This window comes from Vidua chalybeata, chromosome 4 (genome assembly GCF_026979565.1).
Source record: "Vidua chalybeata isolate OUT-0048 chromosome 4, bVidCha1 merged haplotype, whole genome shotgun sequence".
Classification (NCBI taxonomy): Eukaryota; Metazoa; Chordata; class Aves; order Passeriformes; family Viduidae; genus Vidua; species Vidua chalybeata.
In genome coordinates, this window is record NC_071533.1 from 63,986,412 (window position 1) to 63,999,649 (window position 13,238).

General features: G+C 38.7%; 1 protein-coding gene across 2 annotated transcripts in view; it reads right to left on the bottom strand.

The window, feature by feature from the left end:
- Positions 1–8,801: 8,801 nt before the first annotated feature.
- FAM193A (family with sequence similarity 193 member A) overlaps positions 8,802–13,238 on the bottom strand; it is a 75,299-nt gene continuing 70,862 nt past the window's right edge. For both annotated transcript variants that reach the window (XM_053941130.1, XM_053941129.1), the window contains 2 exons: positions 12,316–12,397; positions 8,802–9,670 (listed from right to left, as the gene is read on the bottom strand). In XM_053941130.1, coding sequence (XP_053797105.1) covers positions 9,577–9,670; positions 12,316–12,397 — 176 coding nt within the window. In that variant the 3' untranslated portion in view covers positions 8,802–9,576. The remainder of the gene's footprint in view (positions 9,671–12,315; positions 12,398–13,238) is intronic.

The window sequence follows — 13,238 nt, forward strand, 5'->3', positions numbered from 1 at the left end:
GGCACTTGAAGCATGTGTGAAATAACATTTTAATTGAACTAATTAAGCCCCATAGGATTAACTCTGAAGTTTTGCTGTCAAAAAGCCTGAGGAGAACATTACTGCTTACACAACCCAATCACTCTTCAGATATTTCCAGGGAACCTCAGCCACAAGGTCTGTAGGAGCAAGAAGGATCAATGTGATGATCTGGGAGGTGGTGAGAGTAAACAGATGAGAACACATAGTACAAAAATCACCACAAAGCAAGAATATAATGCTTCACAGTGCTTCTCCTCTCTCTTACCCAGTGACAGTTCTTGTCTAAATCTTCATGACATAAGACAGGCTAGTAATTCAGCCAAAGACCTAAGTCTTTGAATGCCAGCGTTCAGTTTCCAACTTCATTTCAGAGATGCATTGAGCTGAGGTAGCTCTGAGGCAAAGCTGTTTCATCTCTGTGCTGATGCTTCTTCTGTCAAGTGGAGTCAAGCTGTAGTTGCACCACATCTTTCCTGCCTGACCTGCAGGTGAGCACATCAACGTGGGACACCAGTGTCAGCCTGGAGACATCTTTACCACAGTTCTGATCTGCATCAATAATCCTCCTAGGAAACACCAATTCTCAGTGCAGTGATGGAGCTACTGGATTGCACAGACCACAATAAACCAGAAATACTGTCAGCTGGTTAGGGCAAAAAACATTTAAGAAAGTGATTAGAGTCCTTCACCAAAAGTAACACATTCCCAAAGAGTCAAAGACACAAAACCTGGTATAAAAATTTACAACAATATTTTCTACATGCTTTACAAATCAAGTTGAAATGAAAAAAGGAATTGCTAAAAACCTTATAATGAAGAAAATGAAATATTTTTTTAAAGCTACTTCAAAATAGCAATTTTTTTCCTTCTTCATTTACCCTCAGCTACCTAATTTCAGTTATCATACAAGATACAGCATCTGAAGTTGTGCAGAGCACAATACTTGCTCAGCATAGCCTTGAAATGGCACATCTTACGACATTTAGCCTATGACACACTACCACAACAGAAAAAATAATATTGAAGAGGAAGTAGGTAATCTCTACGCAATGCTTAAGCCTTACGCAGTTAAAATAATGGTACCTTTAATACCAAAACTATTTCAGATCATTACATTAAAACAGGGCATCAATATTTACACATGTAACTGAAGTAACGTGCTTGTTTTTCATACTTATGCTGCATTATCTCCTGCAATCTAACAGACAGAATGCATTCCAGGCTATACCCCAAAAAATTGGGTTTTGTGGTGGTGGTTTTTTTCCCCTCACAGTCATTTCAAAACACTATCACTTCCACAATTTCTCAACCAGCTGCACTGTTCCCTTACTGGGCGACTTTTGTTTGGGTGATTCTGTATTACAGCAACATTCAAGGTTGCTTAAGTCACCAACAGCCAAACATTATGAAGTGTCAATTGACATCAAAACCAAATCCAAACCAGAGATGATAATCTCCCCATCTAAACACATACGAGGTGCTGTTTTTTTTTTTTTTTTTTTTTTTTAAAGAAACTGTGCAATAAACAAAGTCAGCCAGCCAGCCTGGAGACTGCAATCTTCAACTGTATTTGAGTTCTAACTAGTTTTAGTAAATACTTCACCCACATAATCAGAGCATGTCATGCTCATATATTGCTGGTATGAGAAAAGGAACTGGCAGCAGGTCGTGCCAGACCTCCTCTCTCTCTATACCACATCATTTAAAGGATTCCAACCCAAGGACAAACATACCTTTGTATGGAAATGACTTCAATTTTTAAGGCTTCTCTTCCATTTATTCTATCTGCATGCATCACACAGATTAGCATGTCCTAGACCAAGGCACTGCCAAAATTTATTGCCAGTACCTAATCCTTTCAAGCCCTTGACTCCTACGCCTAAAATGTTCCAAGGCACGCAGTGATGACATTCCTGTTGCACAAGTGTAGATTAGTGCCCAAAAAGGCATCTGCATGAGGAAAGAGAAAAAAAAAAAAGAAAAAAAAAAAAAAAATCAGGCTATACTGGTTAACAGTGACAAAAAAAAAAGACACAAAGTTCAGACCACACGAGAACACACCAACTGTCACCAGTAACTCAGCTGTGACCAGTGTGGATTGACCAATTGGTCAGATGGGCTAAAAATGGATTTCAGAAGAATGATTACAGTAATGATCACAATTGTTGGTCTCTATGTGAACTGAGATGAAGAAGTATCTTGGAAGAGATTAACAGTCCCGATGTGGCAAGATGACTGACACTCTTGCTCCACCAATCAGTACACTGACTTGCTTAACTCTTGCATTTCCACTTACCCCCTTATCTAGCATTACATCCCCAGCTATAGCTCTGCAGCAAATTTAATAAACATCTGAAACCTCTCATGACATTAGACATGCATTTACATAACTCTTCCCCCAGTTCTCAACTACCTGTTATGGTTCTGTACCAATAAAAAAGCACCAAAAGACAGTATGGAGAAGCTGAGTGATGTACTCAGAGCTTTCTCTGACAGGCTATTAAATGAATTACTTAGCTTCTGTTTAACATGAAGCACTCAGTTAGAATAAGGAACATCAGGCAACAGACTTAAGCCCTTTACCTCGCAATTCTATTCTTACCTGTTCAGTTTATTAAGCCAGTTCCTCGCAGAATTACACTTCAATACTGCAGGCAGCCCCAAAATTTTTATTACTATTATTATTTTAATAAACTTTTCCCCTCTCCCAGTCAATACACAATTTCATGCCTTTTGACTCAAGGAGCATAACTCATGATACAGAAAGGGTAAGATTTTCTGCAAGACTGCCTTCAGAAAGCTTCCCCACCTGGGGAAATATGCAAGTATGACCAATGTAAATGACAAAAAGGGTCAGAGGCAGCTGGAGAGAATGAATAAAATAAAGAATTTCACTTTAAACCACAAAATGGCTTAGGCAAGTGACATGCACCACAATTACATTACTGAAAAGGTTCATTAATTCTTCAAATGGACTTTTCAAACAAGAACTCAGTCTAAGAAGGAAAGAGACATCATCTTTTAAAGCTTTTAAGACAGACTGATGGCAGAAAAAGGAAAAGGTAGAAGGCCTGTATAAGATAAATGCCAGCAAAATGCACTTTCATTGCTGTCTTCAAAAGGAGTTTTTTTTACTTGCTAACTAGAACACAAGGACTTTATCTGCAACCGTTATAGAAAGTAAGAGTACATCCAATTAAGAAATCTCAGAGGTGACCTTGCATTAAAGGATAAAGGTGACAGTATTGTTGCTATGTTATGTACTAGGATACCAGGGCGCACTTCCCCTCCCATTTTCAATACTTCTACCCATCACACCTTCCAGTCAGCAAGTCTACACAACTCTGGCTCTGCTTCCAACCTTGAAATTTCACTCACAAAAGCAAAGAGCTCATAGCCTGATACAAACAACATATGTTAAGTGAAGAGGCTGATGTAATGTTACTTAAAACATCACTTTCCCTGTTATTCTGTTAAGACTGCCCCAAGAGGACCTCTCTTGCAAGCTGGTTATATCTAATTTGCCCTCAACTTAATACAAAACAAACCATCCAAAAAACCATGAAAACATCAATTTAACTGCCTTTAGCAATACTATGGAATTTATTTAGTGGTCAAGCAATAGTTAAACAAAAACTCGTATCATGTCTTGAAGACAGACTGTATGAGACAAGGTATGTATGGTCAAATATTTGACTTCAAGTGATTTGATTCTTGTTTTTTCCCTTTTGGAAGAAGAGGGCTTTGCTGTTTATAGGTTTCCAGTCGAACCAGTCTCCCAAGAGCTGACACAGATGAGTGGATTGAAGCATGAAGTCTGTTGAAGCAACAGCAGGCAGCAATACACTCATCTGGTCTAATGAGCTTGGCATTGCAGCTTTTCTACTCTAAACCTCTGGATTCGAATCTTGTATTTCAGCTATAAGCAAAACAACCTTGGACAACATCATGCTGCCTGCATGCAACTCCTCTGCTCCCCCTAAACCAGCACAAGCCATTGCAGCAACTTGAGTGAACAGGCTGTTTAAGGGAAACCAGAATGGGAAAATAAACCCAGACATTTTTCCCTCAGAAAAAATCAAACTTGTGTAAGCTGGCTGAGTGACATACTTGGTGTGGAATGCATGCTAGTTTATGCAGTAGCAGTGATCATTATTTGTGAGTACATCAGTATAGATTTTTATTTATTCTTCCATTTAATGCTGCGTCTCTTTCTTCACAGATATTGATTTCACCTGCCCACTGCCTCCTCACTTCATTGACAGCAAACTGGATGTAAATATGATTTACTTACATTACAATGTCACATGTTCCCTGCCAGTTAATGAGTCTGAAATTGTTAGCCTAAGGGTGTCTGAGATCTTAATTTTACTTTTCTGTTCAGCTTCCAGAAAAAAATGGTCAAGGAAAGGGAGGTTAAGAGTTGATATGAGATTCCTGAGCTCTCCTCACTGGCAGAAGGATTGTCTTCGGGCAACTTCTAGAAAAGAAGTGTCCACTAGATCCCTCTATGCAGATTTGTGGACTGCTGTACTTCTGCAGCACAGACATACTGGAAGGAAAAGGCAGGTTAAAGAAACATCCAGACTACACACCCTCTGCTCCCCTGGCAACTCTGCCCAAGGAGCCATTGACAACACAAAAAGGATGGCATATTTCTCATAAAAGAGCAGTGTTAAAGGCTATGGACCTGTGATTCAAGTGTGAAAACCCACTTCAGCCATTCTAAAATGAGACATTCAAACTAGTAGAAGGTTTTAAAACATCCTTAAGAAGAACCTATCAGAGAGGACAAAATCAATATTTGTGTTTTGGTTTTTTTAGAGAAATAGAAATTGACACTATCCATTTAAAAATCCCATTTATACTTATCATCTCTACAAGCAAACCAGTAAAAAACTCAAACACAGTTACAGGAAAACACAGGTTTACCTGGCATGTTTTTTTGACATGGGTATATGTAGATCCAGAGCGCATCAATGAGTTTCTTTCAGATCTCTAAGCACTGAGCTAGGAGAGGCCCAAGTCTCCTAAAGGCAGCAGCAAAGCTGAAACTAAAGATACAGACCTGTGAAGAACAGAAATGAGCCCCCTATCCCCCCCGCAACAAAAAAAAAAAGGGTTGGCATTGCTACTTCTTTGTTCATTGGAGAAAACAGAAGAGAAAAACATCTTCCTTCTAATGACAGTCAACTTACATCAGGTACTTGTAGCAACAATACAAAATACAATATTTTTATGATTAACAAAATGACAAATAGGGTAACAGCTGAGAGACATGTTGTTGGCCATTAGGAAGGCATTGAAATCTGGAAATCTGGAATTCTTCTTAGAAGTCTTTTCTGGTGGGCAGGAAGAAAAAAGGAGAATCTCAAATCAACACTTCTGTGACTTCACTTCAGCGAATTCCCATGTCAAAGGTTTGAGTCTTCAGATTTCCTGGAGGTTTAAATAGAAAGAGCCAAAGACAACAAAGATACCACACACCTAATCTTGCTCAGATGTACATTACAACAAAGCAAGCAGATCTTTTTTTTTTAGAATAGCTTCTGCAATTGCAGGTCACACACCTTCATTTGTACTGGGCGATGTGTAAAATTGTGAATATTAACATAAACATTTACTCCAGTAACCATTCTATTTCTCCATTATGATACAAAATACTAAAGTGAAGGTAAGCTAATCTTTCTCTGAAACTGAAGGCAACTTGCAAAGCCTTTTTGAACAGCACTGAGCACAACAAACACCTACACACTTAACAGTCACTTATATGAATTAATTTTTAACACATGAATCTTCTTTTCAGCCTATGGTGAGATCTTTGCTGCCAGCACGCAGAACCTCAGCTACACAGTTTTAGGTAACACTGATGGCACACCAAAAAGACATGCTGAAGATTTTTGAACTCTCAGTTACATGACCTCAGGAAGCAGCAGTAGTGAATGCCAATCAGAAATAAGACATCCCTGTTTAAGAGCTGTCTTAGAGCCTCCAAAATCAACACAGATCAAGACATGCATATTTTGTGCAGTTATGCCCTCTTCCATTAAGGAAATAACTCACATCACCACACCCTCAGATTCAGCAGCAGCACTGGTATCAGCAGAGAGGCACAAAATAGGTATGTCACCAGCTACCTCCAGAATATAGATTCCATCTTTCATACAAGTTAAAGTGAGTAAGGAATAGGGGCATAGGCTACACTACAGCTATCAAAGTAGGCCACTCTCAAATTTGGAATTATTTCCCCTTTCAACTCTCATGAGAACTCTTAACTTACTCAGTAATAATACTGATGTATTATTTACAGAGGTCTCCTCTACTCAGTTAGCTTGAAATGTATTTTATCTGAACTATACAAATACCAATGAGGATGATTTATGCTTCCAATAAGTTGTACCTTAACAGACTTCACATAGCTACTTACTTAACTAAGGCATTAAGAAACAAGCTTATAATTCAGCAAATCCTTAATAAAACCACTTAATGGAGTAACAGCAACTAACACATTTGCCCAAGGCCACAAAGTAATAGAATTGAAGTCAGTACTTTTCATAGACTCATGGAATCATTTCAGTTAGAAAAGACCTCAGAGATCAAGTCCAACCCTGATCCAGTCACTGCCACCTTACCACTAAACCATGTTCCCAAGTGCCACATCTACCCATTTTTTGAATACTTCCAGGAATGGTAATTCTATCACCTCCTTCACAGCCTGTTCCAATGCCTGACCACCCTTTCAGTGAATAAATATTTCCTAGCATTGAACCTAAACCTCTCCTGGCCATCACCTCTTACCATGTCACTGGTTACCTGGGAGAAGAGACCAACCCCCGCCTGGCTACAACCTCCCCTCAGATCTCCCAGACTAAACCATGCTTATCTTCACTTAATTATGAAATTATTATAAAAAAGTGTGATTTGCCTTAACTTCTCCTCAAGGTGAACAACATCAAATCCAAGGAGACTCATTCTTGGTGCTTTCTGCTTAGAGAGTGGGAACACATCATGTGTACCAATACACCACGATGGAGCACATGGCAAGTATCTTTGAAGGATATTACACATACATACATACATTCCTCAAATGCAAAAAACACAACTTCTGCTGTCTTCACCCAGGGTCTCAAAAAAAAGAAAAGCAGTCATTCATGTGTCACTCTTTAAACTGCTTTGTTAGTAGAGAATAAACCAACTTTATTATCTAATTCCTAGTGAAAACAAATGCTATGAGCTTTCTAGCACCATTAAAAATCTCAGTACTTTCAAAGCATTCCAACTCTAGAGAAGGTATGATCTGGAACAATATCCACCCATGTGACATCAAACAGATTTCCCAATCGAGGTCTCTGTTGAGATCCTTGCCAAAGTGATGACATGCACTGCCATCTTGTGTTATGGTTTAGAACTGAAAAAGTCTGAGAAGCTGGGCTTCACACATGCTTCCAGCTTCTGCTGTTTTAACAGCAATTTCTTCCCCAGCCACTGCTCCACATGAGAAGTCTTTCAGTAACGTTTTATATATAGAAATAAAGCTAAGATCTAACTCAGGCTGCAACAGATGCAAGCCTCCAAATTCCCAAGAAACAAAGTTCATTCTTTAGCAATAACTGATGCAGGTGTTTTCAAGAGCACACAGTTTTTTAGTTTTGCAGGGACAGATGGTGCTGAGTGGCATGGATATTACCTTTTAGGTTTGAGCTGCTATTCCTCCAGCACAAGCAAACAAATCCATTGACAAACACTGCACTGACAAAAAACTGTGAATTGAAGATATTAATCCCTTCCTCAACTTTTTTTTCTGAAGAAGAATAATAGAAAATGTCCCTTTTATGTCCCTGAACTATATTTTGAAGAAAAAATCTCTTCTGCAACAGGAGACTAAGGGTTCCTTTACCTACAATGGCCGGGTATAAGCTGAGCAACTATAATCTGTACCAGGAGCACACACTGGGATAGGAGCTCTAGAACAAAAAAGAGGGATCTGAAGTTGTAGATGTTTCAGTGGTCTGCAGCCAACCCAATCCTGCCACATCCATGCCTCACAGGGGACATGAAAGCAATCGCCTGTCAAACCTTCCCAAGTCCCAAGCTGAGTGTAATGACATTGTCTTGTAATTCAGTTCCAAGCCCAGGGGGTGGATCACAGAAAAATGTGTTAACAAGCAGAAGAAAGAAAACTGTGCAACAGCTCTAGGAAAGGACATTAAATATATGCTGAATGGAAGATCCGTTTTCTTAACAAAAAAAAAAAAAGCCTTACAATTTGGGTATGGTCATCTAGAAGTAAAAAAGCTTCTGTTGTCTCTATTCTGAACAGAGTATCAGAGAACTCCTGCAAGTGTGCTATCTTTACACAGTTCAAGCTCCTAAATCACCCATCTTCTTTCTCACTGGGCATACTATGGAACTGCAAACCATCACTATATTGTGAACCATTTACCTGACAGCAGCATCAAACCTACCTACTTCACTACTGCACTGCTATTGAACTGGAAATTTCTGTATTACCTTCTTGCTCACAAATGATCCACTGAAATAGAAACATTACAGTAATTCACAAAAGCTTAGTTCCAGCAATCAGGAGGCATCTTTCTTGCTCTAGCAGACAGTTTTTCCTATCATATGAGCTGGCAAACAGAGAATATAGAAAAGTTGATAAACTTTCACTGACCAACTTTGACACAGCTGAAATTCAGTTTACAAAATTTTTTGGATGTTTCTTTCTCCCCTTTCCCCACCCACAGAGAAAAAAGCAAGACACAAGTCATCTGCCATACTAATGTATTCCATCTTTCAAAAAGAAAGACATGATTTTAATATTACTTAACAATATGTTAAAAAAGTAGCCAGTTAGGCTTCAGTGTTAATACAATTATACACTCTATAACAGATTTGATAGTGTGAGTACTGTTCTTTTTTAAATTTTCTCATTCTGCAAGTATTCTTACACAAGCTGGCTACAAGTCAGGAAGAAAAAAATCAAAACACAAATAGCGTAACTTGTACACTCTTAAACAGTAGATTGTGAAAGAACTGAGGGAATACTTGTCCCATAAGAGCCTCTTTTCATGAAGTCATGTCAGGAGAATTCTGGAGCAGATGAAAGCACAACTGACTAGGTCCATTCCTTTGTCAGGAGTCAGAATGACAAAACATAGCTAGATGCAGAAGTGACAGGAGCCACTGCAGATGATGCAACCTAGTATTTTGGCCTCCACCCAAGCCTAAGCAATTTAAAGTCTCTGAGGCCAAGGCATTCAGAAGGAGATGGAAAAGAGCTATTGTTCCAACTCCAACGGCATACAGCTACAATCAAGTAAGTCTCACTCACAGACTACAAGCACACAAGCTAACAAATTCAGGTAGAAAGTGGCAATTTTTCAGTCCGCAAGAATTATCAGGCCAAAGGGTTCAGTGCAGATCCACACAGCACTGGGGACAAGGCAAGGCAGCACTGGCTCAAGACCAGATAAGCTCTCAGCACAGCAGGACAGGTAAGTGGAGTCGTCGTTCATTGATTCCTGCAGGGTTCCCTCCCTGTATTGTGTCATTTCAATGTGCAGCAAAGGTGGTTTTTTTTAAGCTAAAATTGGACCAGTTGATGGAAAGTCTCTGCCTTGTCTGTCTGGCAGAATCCAAGCAAAATCTGAAAAGAAAAAGAGCAATAAAGTGAAATCAGTATACTTAAAATCAATCCACATGTGTTATCCCTCTTTTGGAGAGAAGCTCTCATTCAGAAAGACAAAATCTCTTAAAAAACCATGCATAAAGAAAAAAAATCATTTGTCCATCACTCAAATACATCATAAACCAGTTACTTTTAACACTACTGCATTACTAGAATTAAGTGAAGGAGGTAATAAAGATTGCTGCACATTCAGCAGCACAGAACCATGTTAAATGTCAACTAGAAACAGAAATGGCATTGCTGTATTCATCAACAATTTTGAAAGGGTAAGAAATAGTGGTAGATGTTGTGTAAAGCAGCATCACCAATGGCATGGGACACTGTGCTTCTCTTCTTAATACAGCAAAGCTACATTGGAGACAAAGACCTGGGGAAAGAAGGTCTCTAATACAGCAGATTTTCCAGCCCATGTGCCTGGAAAAAACACCCCTAGAACAAAAATCTTCTTATTTGCTTTCACTGACCACAGTTTATGGAATAACTCTGGAAAAATTTGCCACATGCAGGCCTTTCAGGGACTGTTAATCTGAGCTGAGGAACTTTATTGAGGCAAGGTGCAGCTTGGTGAGGCTAAAGGCTGCATGACTGCATCAAAGCAGTGCAAACCTCTCTCTGGAAGGTTACACTGCTTCTGTAACAACTGAAAGTCAAAAAAGGGCGGCAGACAGAAGGAGCACAATTAAACAGGTACAGTGGAAGATTACAATCAGACTTAGTATTTTCTTTCTGTGCTGGTTAGAAGCAGTGTGCAATATTAATCATGATGTCAGGGTGTAATTAAGGCATCCATCTATTATACCACTACAAAACAAGAAGAGAAGACGATGAATGAACTACAAGTGAAAAACATGCATTCAGTCAGCCTGTGCAGCTCATTGCCATGTAGGGTTACTAGAACATGCCATGCTACTAGCCTTCCAAGTATTATTCTGGGCATTACCAAACGGTAGAGAACCTAGGTATTAAAGGTGCCTTAATGGCATTAAGTAGCTGTTTTTCTCCCCTAAAACAGAACTTATCAGAACTTATTTTTCTAAACAGGTATCCATAAAACCTTGACACTTCCTAACAGATGACAGTAAAGGAGCAGAGTCCATCAATTAGTGAATGGGTTACAAAACAGCACACTTTAAAGCGCTAACTCTTCAGCTGGAATCACATTTGACAAATTTATCCCCAAAATTCAACTGCACTTATAAAAATGTAATACACTGGTTCATTCATTCTACTGAGAGTAAACAACTGATGAACAGAGCTTCTCTATAAAACCTGCATTTTGATTTAAAAAAAAATCCTTTAATTGGCACCACTCAAAAATAATTTTTAAGACTAGGTACCTGTGACAATTTCCTTGTCTTGCACATTGTAACTCCAGAAATAATCAGATATATGCATTTTGTAACAATAATAAGCAGCAATAGTACTCAGTTCTTTGCAAGACCCAGACACACATTACATCCCAAGCATGTAGTCTATGAAAATTATATAAATTTAGAAAAGAAATCCATACTGAAAGTCTTTTCTTGTAACAAATGGCTTGTGTTGCTTTGGGAAATAATACTGTTGAGTCCTAAATCTTTTAATTGCAGGAAACTGAGTTGTGACATTACAGATTTGGCTACTACCATAATGAAAGGCTCACTAGATGTATTCATGGGGAACCAGCACAACCAGACACCACTGGAGAACAAATTCAAAGACATTTCAGTATTATGGAAGAACACATGCTACACTATTTAAACATGAACTGTCTCCTCATATTTGAGGAATTTACAGGTAACTAATATCACAGAATATTCTGAGTTGGAATATTCCGACAAGGAATTATCAAGTCCAAATCTCAATATGGTGCACAAATCCCAAAAATCAACCAAAAAGTACAGAAGAAAAGACTTTCACAAGCATAGGCATATATTATTACTGTCACTGTACTAGGTCAGACGAATGAGGTTTTGACCAACTTGTTCTAGTGGAAGGTGTCCCTGCCCATGCCAGGGGGGTTGGGACTAGATGGTCTTTAATGCTCCTTCCAATGCAAACCAATCTATGATTCTAGGATAAGCATCTCCTCTTAAAGTCTGGCATAAGACACTTAGCCCACAGCTATTCATCTCTGCTTAATGTACAGTATAAAATTCCCAACTAACACCTGTAAACAAGGAAGAAAACAAAACAAACCTCTCTGAAGTATCTCTTTGGAAACTTAATCACTTTTTTAAAAAACGAAAATACTAATCTGTATTTGGCTTGTGTGGCTAATAAAGGAAATATTCACACAAACTTTGCTTATAAGTAATGGTAATTGACAATATTCTGAAGGTCTTTATGAGAACCTGGGGGGGTCACATAGATAATTCTGGCACTTGTTTCTGAAATTGTGCCATTCAGCCATGAGCTGTGCCCACAGATCACAGCTCTGGTGACTGTTACAGCATTCAGAATGTCAGCTGTAACAGGATTTGCTGTGTTACAACACAGGCTTTTCTGACAGGAGTTAGTTATTAAGTTGGGGGTTGGTGTGGTGGTGTTATTGCTTGCTTTGCAACCATGACACATGGAAAGTAGTAACAACAGCATTATGCACAGGGATTACAGCACTTTACCTTTTAAAATACTCCACTTCTCGTTCTGTTTCATCCATTTCCACACTGTCTAGATCAATGTCTTTGGGTAGAAACACATCATCTACAAAGAAAAAATGATGGCACTATGTTAGATTCCATGGGGAAGGGGGAAGAAGAGAGGAAGAAGCTGCATTAAAGATGTCTTTGGAGAACTGACTGAACCTCATAGACTATTCATTATTCATATTTACGCCGAATTAATACACACCTATAATTGAATAGACACTTCTTAAAACCCCTATAATAGTATCTCTGCCCAGACTTGAAGGAGTTAGACTGGTAAAAAAGAAGAGCTGATTTAACAGTAAATGTATTTATTGCATGGGCTCCAAAAGGTACCTGGAATGCACATAAGAGCAACCAAATCATACAGAGGGCTTGATGAATCACATAGCTGTTTAATGCCTTAAATTTTTGGTCTTACTACTAAAAATGTAGCTCTAGAAACATTTTAAAAACAGTATTTATAAAGAAAAATACTTGGAAACTTCTGGGTTTTAGAGTTGCTGTACCCCCTCTGGGACATGATGATCAGGCTGTGTCTGCAAGAGTTTAAGTCACACTAGCAACCATTAGACTTCATTAAAAAAACCCCAAACAAATATTTAACACATCAATATAGCAAAGAAGTCACCATAGAGCTTGTTGGTATAATGTACTATCTCAGCATATGGTTCTCTTTTGGACTTTAAAAAGAAATGCATTGGAATCCACACATTTTTGTAGAACACTTTCCTCTGGAAGTTTCTTTCTCACTGCATATACACTCCAGTCTCACTTCTGAAGCAGCTTTACAATACATGTCAAAAAACAGGTGGGACAAAGCAAGTAACCAAAACCACCATGAACACACCTGACTACAGAATCCTTGAGATTATGAGGATAGACAACTCATGGTAAAG